This window comes from Leucoraja erinacea, chromosome 18, assembly GCF_028641065.1.
Source record: "Leucoraja erinacea ecotype New England chromosome 18, Leri_hhj_1, whole genome shotgun sequence".
Classification (NCBI taxonomy): Eukaryota; Metazoa; Chordata; class Chondrichthyes; order Rajiformes; family Rajidae; genus Leucoraja; species Leucoraja erinaceus.
Window position 1 is genome coordinate 19,824,186 of NC_073394.1, and position 26,089 is coordinate 19,850,274.

General features: G+C 40.2%; 1 protein-coding gene across 1 annotated transcript; it reads left to right on the forward strand.

Annotated features, from left to right (window-relative positions):
- Positions 1-2,938: 2,938 nt before the first annotated feature.
- LOC129705728 (nuclear receptor-interacting protein 3-like) lies at positions 2,939-24,479 on the forward strand. The gene is made up of 7 exons (XM_055649484.1): positions 2,939-8,685; positions 9,698-9,883; positions 12,573-12,655; positions 13,723-13,862; positions 19,537-19,589; positions 19,680-19,777; positions 21,069-24,479. Exons 1-7 carry the CDS (start codon positions 8,512-8,514, stop codon positions 21,076-21,078), a joined length of 744 nt encoding a protein of 247 aa, XP_055505459.1. The 5' UTR covers positions 2,939-8,511; the 3' UTR covers positions 21,079-24,479.
- The last annotated feature ends 1,610 nt before the right edge of the window (positions 24,480-26,089 follow it).

Consider the following 26,089-nt stretch of genomic DNA (forward strand, 5'->3'; position numbering starts at 1 on the left):
TTTTGAATTCTAAAAAATGGTATTGTTCTTTATCTAACCAGTAAGAATGTAGTTCATTTCATGGAGGGGTTTAATTCCTGTAGAACATAGAAAGGTAAAGCACAGGTCTGGCCCTTCAGCCCACAATGTGTGTGCCGAACAAGATGATGATAAACTTAATTTTCTCTGCCTGCATGTGATTCATATCCCTCCATTCTCTGCATATCCATGTTGCTATCCAACAGTATCTTGAACGTCACTATTGTACTTGTGTCCACCACCACCCCAGGCAGCGTGTTCCAGGCACCCACTACACCAGGCAACCTGCCCCACACGTCCTCCTTAAACGTCTTCCCGTTTACCATTAAGCTATACCTCTAGTCTGTGACATTTACACCCTCGGGAACAGGTTTTGATTGTTTACTCTATCTAAGCTTCTTATAATTTGATATACTTCTATCAGGTCTCCCATTTACCTCCGGTATTCCAGAGAAAACAATCCAAATCCGTCCAGCCTCTCCTCATACCAGTACCTTCTAATCCAGGCAGCAATCTGGTAAACATCTTATGAACCTTCTCCAAACCTTCCGTATCAATCCTGCCATGGGGCAACCAGAACTGCACGCAGTACCATTGCTTTTGGAAGTTTAACAAGGGCAGGACCTACACTATGAATGGTAGGGCTCTGGGAAGTGTGGTAGAGCAAAGGGATCCAGGTGTACAGGTACATGGTGTCACAGGTAGATAGGGTGGTATAAAAAGCTTTTGGCACTTTGGCCTTCACCAGTCAGAGTATTCAGTATAGAAGTTGGGACGTCATGTTGCAGTTATATAAGAGGCACATTTAGAGTATTATGTTCATTTTTGGTCACTATGTTTAGGAAAAATGTTGTCAAACTGGAAAGGGTGCAAAGAAGATTCATGATGATGTTACCAGAACTCGAGGTTGAGTAGGCTTGGACTTTATACCTTGAATGCAGGAGGATGAGGGGTGATCTTGTAGAATTGTACAAATCATGAGAGGAATATATTGGGTAAATGCAGAGTCTTTTGCCCAGAGTAGGGGAATCGAGAACCGGAGGACATAGGTTGAAGGTGAAGGGGGAAAGAGTTAATAGGAACCTGAGGGGAAACTTTTTTACACAAGAGGTGATGGATCTATGGAACGAGCTGCCGGAGGAGGTAGTTGAGGCATATATTATTGCAATGTTCAAGAAACATTTAGAGAGGTACATGGATAGGATAGGTTTAGAGGGATATGGGCCAAACGCAGGCAGGTAAGAGCAGTCAGGATGGGGCATGTTGGTTGAGTCAAGAGAGTCAAGTCAAGAGTCAAGAGTCAATTTAATTGTCATTTGGACCCCTGGAGGTGGGCAAGTTGCACCGAAGGGCCTGTTTCCACCTGTATGACTCTATGACCATTCTATCTACCTGCGTTGTTACTTTCAGGGTGCTATGGATTTAGAACTCAAGATCCTTCTATACATTAATGCCGCTGCTGAAAGTCTTGCCATTAACTAAATACTTTCCCCCATTACATACGACCTCCCGAAGTGCAACACCTTACACTAGCTCAGATTAAATTCCCTCTGCCATTTCTCCGTCTATTTCCATAGCTGACCTATATCCCGACAACTTTCCTTACAGTCCGTAACTCCACCAATCTTGGTATTATCTGCAAACATATTAACCAGCCCATCTATATCCATGTCCAAATCATTCACACATATCATAGAGAATGTCTTCAATGCCAAATAAGCATTGGAGTAAAAACATAGGAAGGATGTCACTTGAATGTGTTAACCAATGTGTTTTAGACACAGTACAATGACAGTGCAATTGAATAGGATTTAAAACATAAATGTTAGCTGCTTGGGTGTTTCAAATTAAACCATACAGCAAATACTGTCTGTGGTGTTCAAATTATGCAGACCTATTTTAAATATTTCAATACTGCTGCTATTGTTCTGGCAATATTCACACCGACGGTGGTGGGTGTGTAGAACAAGCTGCCAGAGGAGGTAGTTGAGGCTGGGACTATCCCATCAGGTTTGATGGGTTATGGACCAAGCGCAGGAAAGTGGGACTAGAGTAGCTAGGACATTGTTGGCCGGTGTGGGCGAGTTGGGCCGAAGGCCTGTTTCCACACTGTATAAATCTATGACTATGAATCTAATATTAATAATATTTTATATGAATTTTCAAAGAACTGATTTATGCTCAAAAAATGATCTATGTCACTGAATAAATCCGTTCTTGTTGTGTCATTGATCAGCTTTGTCTAATTCAGTGACAAACTATGAAACCTGTCAGACCTATGACGGCCCATAGCATTCACTTCAAGATCAAGGAAATTATGGATTAAATTCAAGTCCAATGAAGGGAATAGTGGCAAAGGATTCCAGGTTCCGTACGTAACATATGATGGTAAGTACAGAGATCTGCTTTATAATATCTGTCCAATTTGCCTGTCTGCTTCACATTATCATCCTCTTTCAGCCTTACCAGCAGTCAGCATGTTCAGAAATCTGGCATTGCTGTCTTAATCGGAAGCAAAGCTTTGAAGAACTCACTGGAGAAGAGCTCTGTTTCTGAAAATCCACTGTCAGCTGCAACAGCTTATTGAAAGTAAAAGAATCAAGTAAAATAATGTAACAGACAGTCTCTAGTATTTTTAGCTTGCAATAAGAAAAAATAATTTTTAGTTGTTATAGAGAACTTTGTACAGTATTTGAAAACAACCCGTTGATTCATGAAGTGACCGTTAGTTAGGTGGTCGGAGCGGATCCCTTACTTAATTATAGCAGACAATTGACAATAATTGTCACCATTTACCCACGTTTACCTCCCCCCCCCATGATCCGCTATAATTACAAAAGTTTACTGTATTCTCTTTTTACAGAGGATTACCAAGAACTGATTGAAGATATAGTTTGAGATGGTCGATTGTACGCGTCAGCGAATCATCAAGAAATACTAAAGGGAAGATGCAAAGACCAGATATTGGCAGCAAAAATCTATTTGAATCTAATACCTGCTCAATTTTAGTTTTATAATAACATTAATATATACCACACGGTTATTCAATGGCAATGCTGAAGTAGAGACATTTAATTATAGCTTTCTGTGATAACTTTAACCTCTGCAATTCTTGGCTAGAGACAGCGCAGAGTGGATTATTATTCTCTTGATGTGGTTTATATGTAAACATGCCAAAGGCATTTGATAAAATGCCCATGGAATGAAAAGGGTTGGAGCAAAAATAAACAGGAGGTTGGCTGAGTAACTACAACATAGAATAGCAACGAATTTCTCAAAGTTGTACTGTCAAAGTTGTCGGGTTCTCTCACCTGGAAGGGCTGCTATGGGCCCAGCTTTGCCTGTCTTTTTGTTGGTTACATTGAAGACGCTTTGTTCCAAATGTACCCAACTCTTTCTCTGCTCCATCAATGACTACGTCATGACTGCCTCCTGCACCTGTGCAGAACCCATTGGTTTTATCAACGTTACTGCTAACTTCCACCATACCTCCAAATGTACTTGTTCTCTCTCTGACACCTCTTCTCCTCTTCTCAATCTCTCTGTCTCAGGGGACAGACTATGTACTGATGCCTACTACAATCCCAATGCCTCCCACAGTTGCCTTGACCGCACCTCCTCACACTCTGCCTCTTGCAAAGCCACCATCCCTGTCCCTCAATTTCTCTGTCTCCACCACATACAACATAGAACAGTACAGCACGGGATCAGCCCCTTTGGCGCACAATGTCTGCGGGGAACACAATGCCAAATCCCTTCTGTCTGCGCATGATCCATATCCCTCCATTCCCTGCATCTGTCGTGTCTGTTAATGATTACATAACTTCGATTTTTGTATTTAGATTGACTTTTCAACGTCTTTTTTTTTTTGCAGGACAAAAATCTCAGCAAGGCCCTATTTGATGTTTTGGCACATCCACAAAATTACTTCAAATACACAGCAAAAGAATCCAGAGAAATGTTCCCATGGTCATTCATTCGACTTTTGCGTTCAAAAGTTTCTAGATTTCTACGGCCATACAAATAGCTGGGGATTTTTTACATCCTTGAACTCTGCTATTTCATTAGAAGACTGTAAAATGTTTCCTTTAATCTGTTTACCTTCAGTTTGCATGAACTCCTGGACATAGGAATGTAACCCTGTAAAACTGAAAATAGTATGAGCAATTGCAAACAAAAGCAATATTAATTTCCTTTCCCTAATTTATAGCAAACAATAAATTATCCTGCTCACACACACAGCCTGACCTATTTATGATGAACTAGTTTTGCTGCAGACTACTGCTATAGAAACCCTCAACATGTGATCTGTAGCTAGCAAAGGTCTAGGGAGGCAAAAGAAAAATTGTTTGGTGCTCATTAGAACTGTAAATTTGTTTTAACCACGCAGTTCCTATTCATTACATTAAAAAAAATGTCAATTGGAAACAATGAGAAACATAGATGGAGGGAAGCTTATGTTATGTGCTAGCTCCTGCAGGAAATTAGGATATCATCAAAATGCTTTGACTGATCCACTGCCAAATTAGCTTGTTCTTTGTGAAATTCAGTGGTCCTTACTCTCGTGAACTATTATTCATTTTAACCACTGCTGTTAAAACAAGTAAAATATGATGTGATATGTCTTATCTATGTTGTTCAGCCTTTTATAATTTATCAACTTATCTCGGCATTTCCACATTAAATACACATGTTAGATCAATCGAGCAGTGACCTCACAATGGTCTCCATATAATTATACTGGTGGCAATGAAAAATGTTTGCACTTGTACTTTCATTGTTTATATTTCATAATGTTTGTAGGGAAAGTTTCTTTTTTAACAGCCTCATTCTATGTAAAGTGTTCTTATAGTTATTTTCTGAGTTCAGTGATTACTGTGTTGAACATATTTGTAAATGTATTAAAGGTTCTCTTCCACCATTCTAGATCCTCCTAGAGACACATAGGAAAATTAATCATGTCCACATGTTGTACATATTGATTCATGTTCACCTCTCAGTGAGAGAACATTGTTGCAAATTATCTTCATAATATCCCCACCTGAAAACAGATGAGTTCATAGTCATGACAAACCATAAAATGCTTTTATTTACCACAAATAGCTTATCCTCAAACCACCTTAAGGTTGATAAAAACATTTGTGATGTGTGTTTGTTAGGCACCTGAAGCAGAAGCAGATTGCGGAAAGCTTGATAAGGCTTAATGTGTAGGAAGGGACTGCAGATAATGGTTTACACCAAACTGAAGAAGGGTCGCGACCCAAAACGTTACCCGTTCCTTTCTAGAGATGCTGCCTTTTCCGCTGAGTTAACTCCGGCTTTTTGTGTCTATCTTGCAATAAGGCATAAGTTGCTCTAGTTTAGTAACTCCTGCCCAAAATCTATAATGTAGCAAAAGCTAAATTCTATACTTATCACGTAAAATATCCAAAAAAACACATGTAAACCATCAACCTGATTTGCCCTTGAGCCACAATGAAAAATGCATAACTGATGAGATAAGGTTTGGTTAAAGAGATGGATTTTAAACAGAGTTTTAAAGAAATTGAATTGGAAAATTGAGCTGAGTTTGGGGAAGTAGCTGACAGAGCTGACCCTGACCTCGCCCACAGGGCCAGTTTCCATGTTGTATCACTGAAGTAAACTAACATTCAAATTGCATTGACAACCTGTTGGTTCTTGGAAATACCTTGCACGGTGCAGAAGGGAATCATTATGTGCAGGCTTGTGGTATGTGAGTAGTTGTAAAGGAGCACCTTAAACTCTTTACACTTACAGCCCCTCCTCGAATAATAATTTGAAAATTGGCATTGCTTGTTTCATATAGTAAAATCTGTCAAAGCACGTTGCAAGTATGCTGGTGGACAAATAAGAGACATTACACCAAAGTTTAGTGAATGAGAGATTTTAAGTAACTTCTCAAAGACTAAAGGGGACCAGGGGAAGGATGATAAGGAAATATTAGAACTTGTATTCATGGACATCTCGACACTTCGCTACCAGGGATGGAATGACTTGGGTCCAAATGCACCAGACCATGAGCAACTCAGCTAATGAAGGAAATTAAATTTAGATCAGTGGACGGGAGAATGTTTCACAGGTAACGGCACTCTATCAATCACTAAATATTACAGGTTTAAAATTCAGATCTAAGAGAATGCATCATATTACACAATTCAAGATTTCTATATTTTCAATGACTTAATTTGAAGTTTATGCTCAATGTAGACCATCTAATCTGCTCTAGTTTGAAACAGATGGTGTTGCCTAATTATGCATTTAAACAGTTACTGTAAATTATGTACAAAGTTGCCAAATGTTTGTCCTACAGTGTTTAACATTGACTGTCACTGAAAACACTTTTTTGTCCATTTAAATGGTTGAATTGGTGTTTATTGTAGACCATGTTTAAGTGTTTGAAAATTTGAAGGTCTCTTTACTGTACTTGTTTCAGTTTATGGAAACCATCATGGCATATGGCACATGTTGTCACTGGCACCATCTGAATTTAATCCCCCACATCACTGAAGCTCACCTAAACATGTTATCCCATTTGATTCAGTCACAGAATCTAAATTTAACCGTTGCATTAACCAGCATTTTTCTTACATCATGTTTTAGTATCTACTTCCAAGTTCCTGGAGGATAGATTGTTATTTAAAACTTACTAATTGACTATTAAACAAAATAACTTATCAAGAGACTCGCTTCTTTTACTCATGTATACCTACTACAACCAGGTTAACTATAGAATCCTCTACAGAGAATCAGACTTTCTGATATCTTCTCTCCAAACATTATTGCCATATGTACATAAGAAGCAGTTGCTTACATGATACAGTTCTTAAATCGAACTTTACACAGTAAAAATGCATATTTTAAAATCCAGTTTTGCCAATTAAAACCACATTTCTTTAATTATAATCAGTTTAGAGACACAACATTGAAATAGGTCCTTCAGCCCATCTAATCCACACAGACCATTGATCCCTTGCGACGACTAGTTCTGTGTTATTCCATTTCCGTATCCACTCCCTACATATTATGGGCAAATTAAAGAGGCCAATTAAAATACAAAACCACGCATTTGTGTGATGTGGAAGGAAACAGAATCATCCCGAGGAAACCCGCACGATCACGGAGAGAATATACAAATTCCACACAGACAGCACCCAAGGTCAGGATCGAACTCTGGACTCTGGCGCTGTGAGGCAGCAGCTCTACCAGCTGTGTCTCTGTGCTGCCCACTTCACCAACATTGTCTTCAGCATTTCAGTAATGAAAAGATTTGAACTGTGCAACATCTTTGCACTTTAAACCACTTCTGTGTGGTATGCAAATTAAATTATAAAGTTATCAAACCATCATTTATGCACACAAAACAGTACGTACATGTGTTTGTTTGAAAATACACAACGACAGGAAAAGTTTCTCCTTTGGACGCAACAATTCCAGGCACTTTTGTATATAATCAGCATGAAGATAAATAGCCAGAAAATATCAGAATTACTGAAATAATGTTGTTATACAGCAAGGATCAGTCTGAAGAAGGGTCTCGACCCGAAACACCACCAATTCCTTCTCTCCAGAGATGCTGCCTGTCCCACCAAGTTACTCCAGCAGTTTGTGTCTACCTTATACAGCAAGAAAACAGGCCCTTCGGCCCACACTGTTCATGCCGACCAACGTGCCCCAACTAAGCTAGTCCCATTTGCCCGCGTTTGGCCAGCATCCATGTAAAGCTTTCGTATCCATATACACCCTTGTACAGATTCATTGAATCAATCATACACTTATAGATTAGATTATAGATTAGATCCTTTAGTTGTCATTCAGACCTTTCGGTCTGAACAAAATGTCGTTGCCTGCAGCCATACATATAATAATAAACAACAAAACACACAATAAACACAAATTAGCATCCACCACAGTGAGTTCACCAGGCACCTCCTCATTGTGATGGAGGCAAAAGTCTTAAAGTTATTGTCTCTGTAACATGTCAATATGCATGTTGTTTTTGTTTGTGATCATTGCACACTTAAATCTTTCATACATCATATATCTAAGGTTCTTCATCAAGTTTTTGCTATGATTTGGCATAAGCACTCTTATGAAATTGGGAAGAGCAGGTGTTTCAGGTTGGGACCCTTTTGCAGACTTCTTTGGATGGACATGGGTCAGGCGTAAACAAGTGTGACTACCTTGGTTATGCAAAGTGGTCGGCTTGGACGAGTTAGGCCAAGGATCTATTTCCATTCATGTGCAGATGATTCTGCAGAAGCGAGCTCTGTATCTATCAGGGGCTGGAACCTGGGCGTCAATCACTGAAGGCTGAGAGGCGTCCCTTTAAAAGCAAGCTGCCTCCGAGGCGCTTCCCATTTCGATTGAGAGATTCAGCTTCTCCGTTTTGGCTCTGGGATAATTCCTTGAGTTTCCCCTTTAACCGCCCAGTTTTGTTTCTCTGATTGTCGGCAATTATTTTGCCTCCAGAGTATGTTTTACTCTGACATTCTGAGAGAAAGCCGACAGCAGCAGACAGACATTCGTGAGGCTGCTTCTCTGCGCCTGCAGAGGCGAATGAAACAAGCTGTCCAGTTCATCCATAAAGACTCGGCAGATTTATTGCCCTTGGACGGGCTAAAAAAACTGGGCACCTCCAAAGAAACCGTAAGTGACTGCCTAATTTTTGACAAAGACTAGCGAGCTTGGTCTTTGTGCGGGATGGTTACCCTGAGTCAATGGTTCCTCAGTATATCGATCAATGAGAGGGTCGATCCACTCCGTGCCGCTTCCAGTGCCCTAAACCGGGGCTAGTTCCTTGGGCTGGAGACTCCCAGAGTGTGCTGCCTGCTGCAAGAATTTAATTGGATTCTCATAACTCCGATGAACCTTGCATCTTATTGTTTAAATTCTGTAAAAACAAAAAAAGTCATTTGCGGGAATTAATTCATTTGGATCGAACTAAATAATAACTAATCTATTGAACGCCTTGGAGCCGTCACGTTATTGGACATGTTACCTTAACTTCATAAGAATGATGAGTCTTGTGCCGAAATTCGAAATGAAAATGTGTAGAGGTGTATATAACAGGAGGACAATCCCAAATGTTGTCCGGTTTACACCAAAGATCTTAGAGCAGAGCTCTGATCTAGGCTCTGCTCTAAGATCTTTGGTTTACACCATTGTCAACAGTTAAACATATCTATAGCCCAATCTATTGACCCGTTCAAGTAATGAGGCCACCCACCACCACAAGGGCAGTGACCGGCATGTGCTTGATTGGTGGTGAGTAGCTGCAATAGAGGCATAGAATCGCACACATGAAGACATGGACATTTGGTCCATCCATCTCCCAGCACTTGGTCCTTACCCTCCAATGCCTAAGCGATCCAAGTGTCTGAAGAAGGGTCTTGACCCGAAACATCACCTGTTCCTTTTCTCCAGAGGTGCTGCTGACCCGCTGAGTTATTCCAGCTTTTTGTGTCGATCTACTGCTCATTAAGATGTTTCTTAAATGCGGTCAGAGACCTAGTATCAACCGTTATCTTAGACAGTGTCCTCACAGGGCAAACCTACTGTACATCCTAGGAATCAATCTGGTTAATTTGGTTACTAAAGAAGCTAAAGTGACCAATATCATAACTGTATTAACATTGTAATATTTGTAATTTTATTTTAGCAACCACATAATATTCTGCAAAGACGTTTACTAGAAAGCAACTTGTCAAAATTTCAAGCCAACAACCGAGGGACCGGACCTTCTAACAATTCGTTTCCGGTGCAGAACAAGAGCTTTCATCAGATTAAACAAGAATTTCACAGAAGAACACGTGGTGATGATGACCTGATATTTGTGTGTTGCAAGGTAATTTTGCATTCTTTAATGTGGATGACATTATTCATCCAATGAATAACTTGGAGATCTAGAAATCTTGGAAACTGGCTCCTCTGGTCTAACTTGCCCATATCTCCCACTAACCCATCCCTTTCTCACCCTGCACCGTCCACCTATATCCTTCCACCTAATGAGGCACAACATTACCCACCTCCAGCCTTTCAGTCCAACTCATGTCCAAAAAAGTCTAAAATATCTCAGCCAGGACTCCTGCAATTTCTTCTCTAGCTTCCTACAATGTCCTTGGATATATCTGATCAGGCCTGGAAGATTTATCAACCTTCCTACATCTTGGGACATTCAGCGCCTCCTTGACTGTAACACAGTCTGTCCTCAAGACATCACCGTTATTCTTTCAAAGATCTGTGACCATCATGTCTTTGTATGTTATCCATGTGACCGTGTGGGTTTTCTCCAGTTGCACCAGTTTTCTCCCACATGCCAAAGACAGGTTTATAGGGTAATTGGCTGTTGGCAGTGTGAACTGTGAGGAGGATGCTATGACTTCGGCAGGTTGGGGAAGTGGGCAGATGCCTGGCAGATGAAGTTTAATGCGGATAAATGTGAGGTTATCCACTTTGGTAGCAAAAACTGGAAGGCAGATTACTATCTAAATGGCATCAAGTTGGGAAAAGGGGATGTCTATGAAAGTAAGCATGCAGGTACAGCAGGCAGTGAAGAAAGCGAATGGCATGTTTGCCTTTATAACAAGAGGAATCGAATCTAGGAGCAAAGCGGTCCTTCTGCTGTTGTACAGAGCCCTAGTGAGACCACACCTGGAGTATTGTGTGCAGTTTTGGTCCTATAATTTAAGGAAGGACATTCTTGCTATTGAGGGAGTGCAGCGTAGGTTTACAAGGTTAATTCCAGGGATGGCAGGACTGTCATATGCTGAGAGAATGGAGCAGCTGGGCTTGTACACTCTGGAGTTTAGAAGGGTGAGAGGGTATCTCATTGAAACATATAAGATTGTTAAGGGCTAGGACACACTAGAGGCAGGAAACATGTTCCCGATGTTGGGGGAGTCTAGAACCAGGGGCCACAGTTTAAGAATAAGGAGTAAGCCATTTAGAACGGAGATGAGGAAACACTTTTTCTCACAGAGAGTGGTAAGTCTGTGGAATTCTCTGCCTCAGAGGGAGGTGGAGGTAGGTTCTCTGGATGCTTTCAAGAAAGAGCTAGATAGGACTCTTTAAAATAGCAGAGTCAGGGGATATGGGGTGAAGGCAGGAATGGGGTACTAATTGGGGATGATCAGCCATGATCACATTGAATGGCAGTGCTGGCTCAAAGGGCCAAATGGCCTACTCCTGCACCTATTCTCTATTGTCTATTGTCTATGGAGGATAGTGCTAGTGTATGGGGTGATCATTGATCGGCACAGACTCAGTGGGCCGAATGGCCTGTTTCCACATTGTGTCTCTAAAGTCTAAATACTAGATGGGCAATGTTTAAAGGAGATGCTCAGGGCGAGTTTCTTATATAACCAAAAAGTGTAGAGTGCCTAGTATGTGCTGCCTGGGGCAGTGGTTGAAGCAGATATGTTAGTGGTATTTAAAATACTTTTGGATAGGCATATTGATATGCAGGGAATGGAGGGGAATTGTGTTATGTGCAAGTAAATATTTGATGGTCGTGGCATCATGTTTGGCACAGACTTTGTGGGTCGGAAGACCTGTTCTTGTACTGTACAGTTCTATGAAGATAATATTATTGTTTAAGTATATAAAAATGGACAGACAAATTGAACATTTAAGCTTCTTTGGACCAACTGTTGATACTTTTCCATATTTGGATGTGATATCACTAAAACATTTTTGCAAATATAAAAAAAACTACCCTAAATCCCATTTGCAAATGTTATTACAGAGAGATAAGGTAAGAATTCTCAAGGGATGAAATGTTATTTCAGAGTAACAATACTCTGTGTACCAACAATCACAAGGTCATAAATGATAGGAGCAGAATTAGGCCATTCGGCCCATCAAGTCTACGCCACCAATCAGTGCTGATCTATCCCTCCCTCCTAATGCCATTCTCTTGTACTCTCCCCATGACCTCTGACACCCGTACTAATCGAGAACAGTCTCTCGAGTCCTGTGATGTTTGAATCTTAAATCAGGTCTGTTTGATCAATAGCTGTTTTCATTATATACAACCTAATTACTAATTGTGGCATATAAATCTCTATAGCGTTGTGAGATGATGAACGTCCTGATTTACAATTTGCTAATGCTTGGTACATTTACTGTTGTGTGATTTACAACCTTGTTATAGTGTCATAGAGATGCAGCACAAAAACAGGCCCTTCATGTGATCGAGTTCACATCAACCATCAGGCAACTATTTATATAATAATCCTACCCTAACCTATTTTAATCTCCCAACCTCCCGGTCAACTGCACCCACCTCCTGGCAGAATCATGAGGGGGCAACTCACAGTGCCCAATTAACCTACATTTTTGAGTTGTCGGGAAAAGCCTGGAGCAAACCCCAAAGTCACGGGGAGAACATGTAAACTCCACACAGACAGCACTGGCAGTCCAGTCTGAATATGGGTCGCTGGAGCCTTGAGGCAGCAGTGTTCCATTGCCACAGTAATAGACTTGATTCTCCAATGTGCCTTGGATGGTTCTAAGACTGTTTTCAATTTTTCAAGTGTGCTGGATTAGAGACGACGTTACAGATTGACACTGGCTCTGGATATAATCTCATTTCAACTGCCTGTGTGGATAATCTGGGGTAAGTAAACATGCATTTATTGTACTTTCTCTTTCTCAGATAGCAACAAATAAAGCAAGGGTTTACTGGACTCAATTGTGATTTATTTTTTTTCACTCACCACGTGACCGGACGGGAATAGCTGTCGTGTGAATGCACAGACGTCATCACACATGGCTGGAATAATGTTCTGATGAAGGCCTTTTGGGATTTGTAACTCATTTAAGCAGAAATACATCGAAAACATGTTTAAAGGAGCGGCCATCTTAAGTGTTCCAAAGGATATTTTTTAACATTCGACAAGATTGTACAGTAAGACTGTATGAAATGTGTGATTTAAAATACTGTGAGACAATCACATTTAGAGAAAAGAAGAGAAATGTTATTGCGAAACAAAAGTGAAAACTGACAGCTATCTGCTGCAGCATTAAATTAGTAGCACCAAGATTTTCTCCCAGGTTTACAGTGATCTGGATGTATTAGAAAATTAACATTCTACTCCAAGATGATTTTAATTCATTGCACGATAAATTGCAAATAAACCTGTCATTAAGTGTTCTGGGTGGGATTATGCTTTGGAACTGAATTTCACAATAGTATAAATTATGAATTATTACGCATAAAATAAACTGCTGGAGGAACTCAGTGCATCATGCACCGTCTATGGATTCAGAGGAATGTGGAGGCAAAGTTGATGTTTGGAGTTAAGTCCCTGCATCGGGCTCTCTCTGGATAGTCTCTTCAAAAATTATTAACACTTCCCCTACTGCTTGTGAAATGTACAATACATTGTGAAATAAAGGGAAGATGAAAGCAGATGTAGGTTTTTAAAGTGGCTGGTTTTGGGAAGAGAGAAAAGTATCTGTAAGCCACCTTGACTGAGTACATGTTGAAAATTGAGAATCCTGTTTAATGCTCAGCATCCTACAATTGAACAGTCACAGATCTTTTTGTTCTGACTAATTTTTAATCCTGCATTTTAAGGCATTAGCTATGTTGTTTTACATTTGACTTTGTTGAGCATATAGTTTTACATTATCTTCATCTAAACTTAAAAATTACATCTTCAAAATCTGTTTTCTTTATAGGCTGATGGAACTTGTGAAAACAGAAAAGGGTGAAACTGAAACAATGGGTATGCCCTTTAGTTTAAAGGTCATTGGCCAAATGGACAATATTGCAATCTCTATAGGGCAACTCGATATTAAGTGTTCAGCAATTGTGGTGGGTAAGTTTACACACTAACCAGAATTTATTCATTAATTACGTCCTGATAAATCTTTGTTTTAAATGTTGCCGATGTTCCCGATGTTGGGGAAGTCCAGAACAAGGGGTCACAGTTTAAGGATAAGGGGGAAATATTTTAGGACCGATATGAGGAAAACATTTTTTTCACACAGAGAGTGGTGAATCTCTGGAATTCTCTGCCACAGAAGGTAGTTGAGGCCAGTTCATTGGCTATATTTAAGAGGGAGTTAGATGTGGCCCTTGTGGCTAAAGGGATCAGGGGGTATGGAGAGAAGGCAGGTACAGGATACTGAGTTGGATGATCAGCCGTGATCATATTGAATGGCGGTGCAGGCTCGAAGGGCCGAATGGCCTACTCCTACACCTATTTTCTATGTTTCTATGTTTCTAAATGTATGTAAAACACATTGTGTTTTTACATTGGTTTTTAGTTTCATGTGAGTAATTATCACAAATTTCTTGCCAATGGATGTGAAAGTATTAATCACATTTAAAGGTACCTTGGATAATAGCTGAAAATGTGAGAACTTTTGTATTGGAATTGAGATATAGACAAAATAAATAGCTCCAGTTAACCCTGTAAAATTGGCTCCAGTTAATCCTGTAAAACAATTACAGGCAATCCCAGTGTTGTGCTCATTCAAGTAGTGTAGATACGGCCAGATAGATTTCATAAACCACCACTCAAAAATTTAATGAAATTCACTCACGGATTTTGTGTGAAAGTGAACAAATATACAGATATATTTTTTACAACTCGAGTTTCTAGACTTGTGTGCAGGTAACATGATTTCACTTTCCAGAAAATCGATCTTGGAACGCAACCCCCATAATGTAGGGTTAGGGGGAGGTGCCTGTGCTCACAAATTGTGTTCAATCTCAGAAAAACTTGTTGAAGTTTTATGCTTGCGAACTGCAGGGTTTTAGTTGGTGAGAATCTACCGTCCACAGGGCCTAGGGCCGAAGCCTCCGACGCCTCGCGTGTGTGTGTGCGTGCGCGCGCGGCCACCAAGAAATAGTGTCCTCCCCATGTTTTTATAGCGATTTCTGCCCCTGGTACAGATAGACACAAAAACCTGGAGTAACTCAGCGGGTCAGACAACATCTCTGGAGAAAAAGAATAGGTGACGTTTCAGGTCAAAATCCTTCTTCACTTATTCCTTTTCTCCAGAAATGCTGTCTGACCCACTGAGTTATTTCAGCTTTTTGTGTCTATCTTCAGTTTTTTTTTTTTGTTTATTTATTTTATTAGAAGTTAATACATCACAAAACAGTACAGTGGCACCTAATTTTAGGTGCCAACTATGTAATAACGTAATCCATTCTATGTACAACCTCTAGTTTTATGTTATAAGAAAGAAGTAAGCAGAACAAGAAAAAGAAAGCAATAGAAAGGGGAAAAAGTGGAGAAATAGATGGTAGAGAGTAGAAAAACGTGAAGTGTGTATATAAAAAATAAAAAAAAAGGAAGAGAGAAAGAGGAAAGTAGAAATAGAAGAGAAGGCCCCTTAAAAGAGAATTTTTCAAATCTGTATTCGGAGATGTAGCTCTATCCGCGTCATGAACTGAAATCAGCAGTCCTTACGGCACCGCTGCATCACATGATTCCAAAAAGTCGATGAAAGGAGACCAACTTTTTAAGAATTGGTCATATTTATCTATTAGTCGGAGTCTCATTTCTTCAAGGCGTGCTATGTCCATCATATTCCTAATCCACATTTTAACAGTTGGTGTGGTTGTATTTTTCCAAAATTTAAGTATCAATTTCTTTCCAATTATTAACCCATAATTAAAAAAAACATTTTGATCTTTATTTAAATTGGTATCTTCTCCTATTATTCCAAATATAATCCATTCCGTTTTGGGTTCTATTCTTGACTTGAAAATCTTTGTAAATATATCAAATATATCACTCCAAAATTTATTCAACTTTGTACATCCAACAAATGAGTGTGTTATATTAGCGTTTTGAAACAAACATTTATCGCATCTGGGAGAGACGTTTGGATAAAATTTATTCAACCTCGTTTTTGAATAATATAGTCTATGTAATAATTTGAATTGAATTAAATTATGTCTTGCATTAATAGAACAATTATGTGTATTCATCAAATATTTTTCCCATCTATCCTTAGAGATCTTTGTCATTAGCTCTTGTTCCCAATCTTCCCTTAATGCTTCTGTTGAGGGTGATTCTCTATTTAATATATTATTATAAAAGTATGATATTAATTTTTGTGAATCAGCCTTGATATTCATTGCTTCTTCTAAAGGATCTAAAAATATAGTTTGAAATCTATGTGTATGTTTCTTCATAAAGTCACATACCTGTATATATTTAAAATATTGATTATAAGGGTTTAAATTTTAATTTAATTGTTGAAATGATAACAGTTTGCCCACTTCATACATGTCCCCTACTTTCCTAATCCCCAGTCTATCCCATTGTTGATATGTGTTGTCGATGAGAGAAGGTTTGAATGCGGGGTTGTTCAATAGTGGGGTTAATACTGATAAATTATTTAATTTCAAGGATGCTTTTATTTGTTTCCAAATTCTTATTATATTGTGAATAATTGGGTTCTTCTTATATATTATACTATTCAATTTTATCGGTGAGAGCAGAATCGTTCCTATATCGTACGGATAGCACTCCTCTTTCTCCATTCTTATCCACTCCAACTGCTGAGTGGAACTATCTAGCCAGTATATTATGTTCTTAATATGCACTGCCCAGTAGTAATATATAAAGTTAGGTAATGATAAACCCCCCACTTCTTTAGATTTGCACAAATGCTTTCTTTGAATTCTATGTGTTCTGTAGTCCCATATAAAATTAGTGATAGTGGAATCTAATTTTTTAAAAAAATATTTTGGAATATATATTGGGATTGCTTGAAACAAATATATTAATTGTGGTAAGAAAGTCATTTTTATAGCGTTAATTCTACCTATCAATGAGAGTGGAAGCGTTTTCCAAAATTTAATCGTATCCTTCAGTTTATTTAATAGTGGTATAAAATTGGCACTAAATAATGATTTGTGTCTTCTCGTAATTTGAATACCCAGGTACTTGAATTTTTCTGTTGCAATTTTGAAGGGGAATTTTAGTAAGTGTCTCGAATCCTGTGGTTTTAAAGACATAATTTCGCTTTTATTCCAGTCTATCTTCAGTTTAAACCAATATCTGCAGTTTCTTCCTGCACAGCAGAACAGTACAGCACAGAAACAGGCCCTTCTGCCCATAATGTCTGTGCTGAACATGATGCCTAGTTAAATTCCTTTGCCTGCACATTATCCATTATTCATTCTCTACATCTCCATGTACCTATTTAAAGCATCAGGGGATAAAAACATAGAAACAATGAAAATAGGTGCAGGAGTAGGCCATTCGGCACTTCGAGCCTGCACCGCCATTCAATATGATCATGGCTGATCATCCAACTCAGTATCCTGTACCTGCCTTCTGATCCCTTTTGCCACAAGGGCCACATCTAACTCCCTCTTAAATATAGCCAATGAACTCGCCTCAACTACCTTCTGTGGCAGAGAATTCCAGAGATTTACCACTCTCTGTGTGAAAAATGTTTTTCTCATCTGTGTCCTAAAAGATTTCCCCCTTATCCTTAAATTGTGACCCCTTGTTCTGGACTTCCCCAACATCGGGAACAATCTTCCTGCATCTAGCCTGTCCAACCCCTTAAGAATTTTGTAAGTTTCTATAAGATCCCCCCCTCAATCTTCTAAATTCTAACGAGTACAAGCCGAGTCTATCCAGTCCTTTCTTCATATGAAAGTCCTGAATCCCAGGAATCAGTCTTGTGAACTTTCTCTGTACTCTCTCTACGGCAAGAATGTCTTTCCTCAGATTAGGAGACCAAAACTGTACGCAATACTCCAGGTGTGGTCTCACCAAGACCCTATACAACTGCAGTAGAACCTCCCTGCACCTATACTCAAAACTCACCGACCAAAACTCACGGGATGGCAAAACTCGAGGTATGAAAAGGTACAGAACAAATCAGAACCCGCATCATTGACCCAGGAAAGATAGAGCAAATAATGGTCCATTATTGGCAATGGAAGAAGGTTAGTTTTGTTTAGAGATGCATCGTGGAAAAAGGCCCATGGCCCACCGAGTCCATTCTGACCAGCGATCACCTGTAAACCTGCAACTCAGGCACTACCTCGTCGTGCCATGGACCCAGATCACCTCCTCCATCAGGCGATCAGCAGAGAGCAGAGGCCACCTCTACTAAAGTCCCGTCGCCCATTTGCTCTACATGGAAAACAACTCCTAGCACCATCCAGCCAACTGAGACAAAAGCATGCTGGATAGCCACCAAGTGGTGACAGGAGTGGAAGGCAACCTCATCTCCATTACACATCTACATCTCTTCACCAGATAAAAGCTGTCCAGGGTCTGACCTCCCCAGAGGAGCATGGGTGAAGCTCAACAGACTATGTACTGGAGTTGGGCATTTCAATGCCATCATGTGGAGATGGGGGCTCCGCCAGAGCCCACCCTGTGAATGCGGAGCAGAATAACAGACAGCCAACCATGTCATCTCTGGGTGCCCGCTCTACCACCCACCAATTGGAGCTCAGGGCCACTCAGACATTGACGCAGAGACAACAACCTGGCTGCTCTACACCCGGCTTGAGATCTAACTATTCCTTTGGTTTATGTTTCATTCGCCAAAAGAAGAAGACCTGTACACTAGCGATGGGTAGGGAGTCACTTATTCACGTTTGCCAACAGCTTTGTAGGACTGGAGGTGGAAGCATATGGTTCTTGTTCTACTCCTGGTCCAACATTCTTGTACCCAGGGAAGACTAGAGGACATAGCTTTAAGGTACATGGGCAAATTTTAAAGGAGATGTGCAGGGCAAGTTTTTTTGCTCAGAGTGGTGTGTAACTGGAATAGAGCGGCACAGTGGCTCTTGTAGAGTTGCTGCCTTACAGCACCAGAGACCCACGTTCAATCCTGACTAAGGGTGCTGTTTGTATGGAGTTTGCATGTTCTACTTGTGATCACGTGAGTTTTTCCCTGAGTGATCTGGATTCCTTGCACACTCCAAAGACGTACAGGTTTGTCGGTTAATTTGGCTTTGGTAAAAATTGTAAATTGTCCCTTGTGGGTAGGATAGTGCTAGTGTATGGCGGACACTGGTCGGTGAAGACTCGGTGGGCCAAAGGGCCTCCTTCCACTCTGTATCTCAAAACTAAACTAAATAAGTGGCTAGGGATGGTGGTTGAGGCAGATATGGTAGTGGCATTTAAGAGGCTTTTGGATAGACATATGGAAGTACAGGGAATGGAGCGATATGGATCATGTGCAGGCAGAGATTAGTTTAACTAGGCATCATATTCGGCATGAATATTGTGGAGTGAACGGCCCATTCTTGTGCTGTACTGATCTATGTTCTATGATTATAAAGTTAAAACAGAAAGTGCGAAAAATAACCTCAGAAGGTCAGTCAGCATCTGTGGACAATGAAACAATGTTTCTAGTCGATGACCTTTCATCAGAACTGAGACTAGGAAGAAGCTGATGATAACCCCTTGCTCTGATTCTAGATTATTGAAAGATTTATACTCGGTTTAATGATGATTAGGATATGTTCAACACTATTATCATTTTCATTTTCAGATGATGATAAGAAAATTCTCTCTCTTGGATTGCAGACCTTGAGATCTTTGAAGGTAAAAGATGATTAATTTATTGGGTTTGATGGTGAGAAATGTTTGTGCTCTTTTAGCCATCAGTTTTATTCTATTCTATTTTGTGCTTAGTGCATAATCGACATGGAAAAACAATATTTAATTCTTGGAGAGAAAGAGAAAGAGGAGATTCAATTTCTGAATATTGACGGCAGATTGAATATTGATGGGTAAGTCTTCTTCTTTTCGTGTCCATCTTGTTACAAATGTTGACCTCGCTGTCATCGTTATTCCGGAAAAGGGCGTAAGCTCTGGCGACAACCAAGATACTTCCAGTTACCAGCCCTGCGACGTGGATGCTTCTGTTATGGGGCCAATGGGTAGGTGCAATCACAATGATTTATCTGCATTTACCTATATTGTTTGAAACTATATGTCCTGAATGTATTTTATATAAAAGATTATTGTAAATCCTGGTCTCAAATGTTTGAATGATTTTCTGCCAATTGGAGAGGATGTGAATTAATGGAATAATCCAGAGTGTTTATTCAGCTCTGCAGAAAGTTGCAGAGATATTCAGACTGAGAAATTTCTGCATATTTACAGGGTGATTCACCTTTAATGGCAAAGATTCTAGTTAATAAATGCAGAAAAATGTCACCAGTCTATATCAAAATGGGGCTGATTATTGGGAAACCACTGTGTGACGAATAGATTTGCTATTTTTTAATGGTGGTAAAACACACTAATGACATTCGAAAGTTGTATAAAGTGGTACTGCATGGAACCTCACTGTCAGATTTTCCCGTCGATCTGTGCTGTAAAAGATCATGTCAGATTCTATTGTGCTGTTCTCCAGCAACTTGATGCATGGTTCGTATTGCTATTGAACTCTGTGTCGATCACCCAAAGGAACATAACACAAAACTGGCACCATTTTCCAACTACAAGAGCATGGCATTGTCTAATGCATGCTTGTTGTAGTAAACACATGCACAAGAAATCAGTGAGCGGGTGAGGCTTTAACCCTATGTTTGCTGATGTACATTGCCCTCTAGTCATGCAAAATTTTGGTTTAAAACATCTTATCCCTCACTGTCTCTGCAATATCTGCCACATTTACATGCTTCATACTCTCTGCATTACTCTAATTCTCAGCACTTGCTAATCTCCTGAATTTAATGACTACTCATAAAGCTTAACCAAGGAGAAACAGTAATTGCATGAGTGTACTTCATAAACTGGCATTCTCCAAAACATTTACGCATGTCCAAAAGATAGATAGGCCATATCTCATTATTAATGACAAAGGTAATTCAAAAAACTTAGGAATAGAAATGTATTTAAGGCTGAATGCAGGAAACATTTAAGTATAATATCAATGGAATAGAATATTAGAATAAATGTAGAATGTTCTTTTGCTACGATAATTGATGTATGACAAAGATTTTCCTCAAAGATAATTTTTTATTTCTACCTCTTCAAGAAATATAATGGATGATTATTGTCTTTCCAAACCAGCTCTTCTTGAAATACAGAAGTTGAAATCTGTGACAGAAGTAAACATTTAATTTGCAGAAGTGTTCTTCGATGGCTCATGCATTTGTATGACAAAACAACCAATCTCCAGCTTGTCTGACACCTTCCTACTTCTGGTTTTGTCTTTAATACAAGTTTTCAGAATTAACATGGAATTTTCTAGCAATTAGACAATCGTATATCCTCTTCAGTCTTTTATTTCAGAATATACAATACAAAATAAAATTATAGAAATTATTTCCTGTACATTGTTTAAAAATATTGACTGAGTATTAATTTTGAAACAAAATAAGTTTATTCTATTTGTGAGTTGACTGTTTGACGTGCACAGTGGTGAAATAGAGTTTAACCTGTCAGCCTCATAATATTTGATGATGTGTTTCTGCAGTATAATCTCTTGTAATCTACAAGACCTGTATTTGTATTTGTGGCACTTTCTACTACTTTCTACGGTAAAACAAATAATTTTATCAACATACATTTTAAGATACTTTTTGAGCATAAAGATTTAATAGGATGTTCAAGTTATTATAGATGTAGAAACTAATGTGGAATTCAACAACCTGAGACTCTGCCTTCAAAATGGGTTATTTTTTATTTGAGGGAACTGCACAAAACTGGTTGTCTCTAATTGGCATCCAATGTTTGCGCCTAACATATGCCCAGTCAATCCGATCTCATCTGCATATACATGATTCACATCCTTCTATTCCCTGCACTTCCATGTACCGATCCAAAAGCCTCTTAAATGCCACAATCAAATCTAGTGTTTGTGAAAAAGGTTCTGACTGTCCACCCTATCAATGCCTCTCATAGTTATATACTTCTATCATTTCTCCCCATCATCCTCTGGCATTCCAGAGAAAACTGCATCATGACTTCCTGACTCTTATATGCAATGCCCGACCAATGAAGGCAAACATACCACATGCCTTCTTTACCACCATCTACTTGTGTTGCCACTTTTGTGGACCCCAAGATCCCTCTATACATCAATGCTTTTAAGGGTCTTGCCATTAAGTGTATATTTTCTCTTTACATTCAATTTCCCAGATCAACGCCTCACACTTGCTTGAATTAAATTCCATCTCCCATTTCTCTGTCCATTTCTGTAGCTGATCTATATCCTTTTGGATGGTAGAGAGGTAGTGTCATATTAGCCCTGGGTAGGTAACTAACTGGGCTATCTAGGGAGGAGAATGGTATTTAAACATCCTTAAACTTTTGAACAGTTTAGGAAAAGTTAAACAATGTGGTTCAACAAGCCATTTAAAATCTCACATCAAGATCTCTCGTCATTCTTTGCATTAAAATTCTTCATCCTTCTCAAATCAGTGTAAAATCTAGCAATAATCTGAAATTTGTAGGCTATGTAGTCCAAGTTCATGGTTTCACCTTAAACTCCTTCTCCTTTCTGTCTAATGAGACTACATGGATAATGTTTAATTTGTTATTGACATTTGGCGTAATAAGAATAAACTGTTTAAAACATTCAGTCCTTTGACGTATGTGTAATAATTGCTACCCTGTATGTGGCCTGCATTCAAGAAAACACTCTCATCAGCTTGGCTGCTCATACCCAGATGGTGACATCTAGAAAAAAAACTGTTCTATTCCTTAGTATCATAGCTGCCCCCATCTGGCACCCTACCACACCAACACCATGGTAGCCAAGCATATGTGCTTTGAACCTGCCCACCATAATCCACATATGTATCTTGTCGTCTTGATTAAATCAGCTGTTTCTTGAGTCATAATATTATCTTCCTTCTTAGCCAGCTGCCTTTTTTTTTCTTGTCTGCATTTGCCTTTATTCGATCAATTTTTCTCCCCGGTTTATTTTTACAAGCTCAAATTGTTAATGACGTACGTTCACTCTGTGGTTTCTGACAGCTGGTTTGCAAACCGGTCACATCAACATGAAGATAGTAGTACAGAATACCATCAGTCCACAAAAGAGGAGATCCCACCATTGCCTTCAGCAGGCGTGGAGACTTTGCAGTGCGCTGAGTATAGATACCCAGTTACCCAGAGGAAAGACAACTGAAAGACCAGCGGGTGTAAGAGAATGATGAAGGGGGAGGGCCAGCTACTCAGAGGGCCAACAGACCATTGTTTCAACCTCAAGACTAGGAGCTGACCTGGTTTGACACATTCTTCGCCACGGGCGTCTGGGCTCTTTAGCCTTCATTGCTCAGAGTTAGCTCTCCCTGCAGCCAGAGTATGACACTGCCAACAGTAGGATGTTGACACAAGGAACCGCCGATGTTGGCTTACAAAATAAGTCACAAATTGTGGGAGTAACTCAGTGGGTCAGGTAGCATGTCTAGATAACATGGATAGGTGACTTTCTGGGTTGGGACATTTCCAACAGTGAGTGTGGAAATGGGGAGAAATGTGCCTCTGCTCCAGAGTTGGAGAGACAAGTTCACATATTAGCAGCAGAGCGATCTGCTCACACATGAGCAATTATCTTGCATGCAGTGTCTACATTCAGACAACATCCAGCAAATCCCCAAGCACATGGAGATCTGTACTATATAATAATAATAATAATACATTTTATTTGAATAGCGCTTTTCAAGGACTCAAAGTCGCTTTACATAGAAACATAGAAATTAGGTGCAGGAGTAGGCCATTCGGCCCTTTGAGCCTGCACCGCCATTCAATATGATCATGGCTGATCATCCAACTCAGTATCCCGTACCTGCCTTCTCTCCATACCCCCTGATCTCCTTAGCCACAAGGGCCACATCTAACTCCCTCTTAAATATAGCCAATGAACTGGCCTCAACTACCCTCTGTGGCAGAGAGTTCCAGAGATTCACCACTCTCTGTGTGAAAAAAAGTTCTTCTCATCTCGGTTTTAAAGGATTTCCCCCTTATCCTTAAGCTGTGACCCCTTGTCCTGGACTTCCCCAACATCGGGAACAATCTTCCTGCATCTAGCCTGTCCACCCCCTTAAGAATTTTGTAAGTTTCTATAAGATCCCCTCGCAATCTCCTAAATTCTAGAGAGTATAAACCAAGTCTATCCAGTCTTTCTTCATAAGACAGTCCTGACATCCCAGGAATCAGTCTGGTGAACCGTCTCTGCACTCCCTCTATGGCAATAATGTCCTTCCTCAGATTTGGAGACCAAAACTGTACGCAATACTCCAGGTGTGGTCTCACCAAGACCCTGTACAACTGCAGTAGAACCTCCCTGCTCCTATACTCAAATCCTTTTGCAATGAAAGCTAACATACCATTCGCTTTCTTTACTGCCTGCTGCACCTGCATGCCTACCTTCAATGACTGGTGTACCATGACACCCAGGTCTCGCTGCATCTCCCCCTTTCCCAATCGGCCACCATGGTGAGTCAAGAACAAAACAAAATAGAGCAGTAAGACAGAGATGCAAAGGGGAGGGGGACATGGGACTAAGGGTATGCAGAGGTGAAGAGATGGGTCTTGAGGCGGGACTGGAAGATGGTGAGGGACTCAGAAGTTTGGATCAATTGTGGGAGGGAGTTCCAGAGCCTGGAAGCTGCCCTGGAGAAGGCTCTGTCTCCAAAAGTGCAGAGGTTGGATTTCAGAATGGAGAGGAGACCGGCTGAAATGGATCTGAGGGACCATGAGGGTTGGTAGGGGGAGAGGAGGTCAGTATGATAAGGGGGGGCCAAGTGGTTGAGGGCTTTGTAGGTGAGGACCAGGAGTTTGTAGATGATCCGGTGGGAAATTAAGCCAGTGAAGTTCTTTGAGGACTGGGGTGATGTGGTGCCAGGATTTGGTGTGGGCAATGAGTCGGGCGGCTGCATTCTGGACCAGTTGGAGTCGGTTGATGCTGCTGGAATTAATGCCAAAGAGAAGAGAGTTACAGTAGTCCAGTCGGGAGGAGATGAAGGCATGGATGAGTCTTTCAGCAGCGGAGGGTGTGAGAGAGGGTCTGATTTTGGCAATGTTGCGGAGGTGAAAAAATGATGTTTTGACAACATGGCGGATGTGAGGCTCAAGGGAGAGGGTTGAGTCAAAGATCACGCCAAGGTTGCGGGCCTGAGGAGATGGGGAGACAGTGGTGCCGTCAATAGTGAGAGTGGGGTTGTTAATTTTGGTAAGTGTTGATTTGGAGCCAATGAGGAGAAATTCTGTTTTGTTACTGTTTAATTTAAGGAAGTTGAGTTGCATCCAAGATTTGATGGCTGACAGGCAGGAGTTGATATGGGAGAGAGGGGGGTGGTGGGGGGACTTGGTGCTGAGATAGATCTGGGTGTCATCAGCATAGCAATGGAAGTCCAGTTTGAAGTGACGGAGTATATGACCAAGGGGGAGGATGTAGATGATGAAGAGGAGGGGACCGAGAACAGAGCCTTGGGGAACGCCTTGAGTGACAGTGGCTGTAGCAGAGGTGTGGTTATGGAGAGAGATGAAGTGGGATCGGTTGGAAAGGTAGGAACGGAGCCAGCTGAGTGCAGAACCTTCAATGCCAAGGTCTTTAAGTCTGGTAAGCAGGATGTTATGGTTCACGGTATCGAAGGCCGCACTCAGGTCGAGGAGGATGAGGATGTTGAGGGAACCAGTGTCAGCAGAGGTGAGGAGGTCGTTGAGGACTTTGAGGAGAGCAGTTTCTGTGCTATGGAGGGGGCAAAATCCAGATTGGAGGGGTTCGAATAGGTTATACGCGAGAAATAACACATTATATGACTGTTACTGTTAAAAGTTACTGTCTCCTTAAGATAAACTATTAATTTGGTATTAATTATTAACTCTGTCCCAAGATCTGAGAACCGTGGCTAAATTGCTTTTAAAATGTTGATTTAGCAAAGAATAAAGTTGGCCATATCTACTGACCATTTGTGATTAATTAGCTTACACGGTATTACTTTTCTTTTGTTTGTTTTCCAGAATTCCAGATATCAGGAATTCTGACAATTCTGAAAAAGGTGCAGTAATTAAATTTGGATTACAGCATTTACCTTTGTTCATTATTCTGATGTGTGGCTTTATTTGAAGCAGAGTTGCAT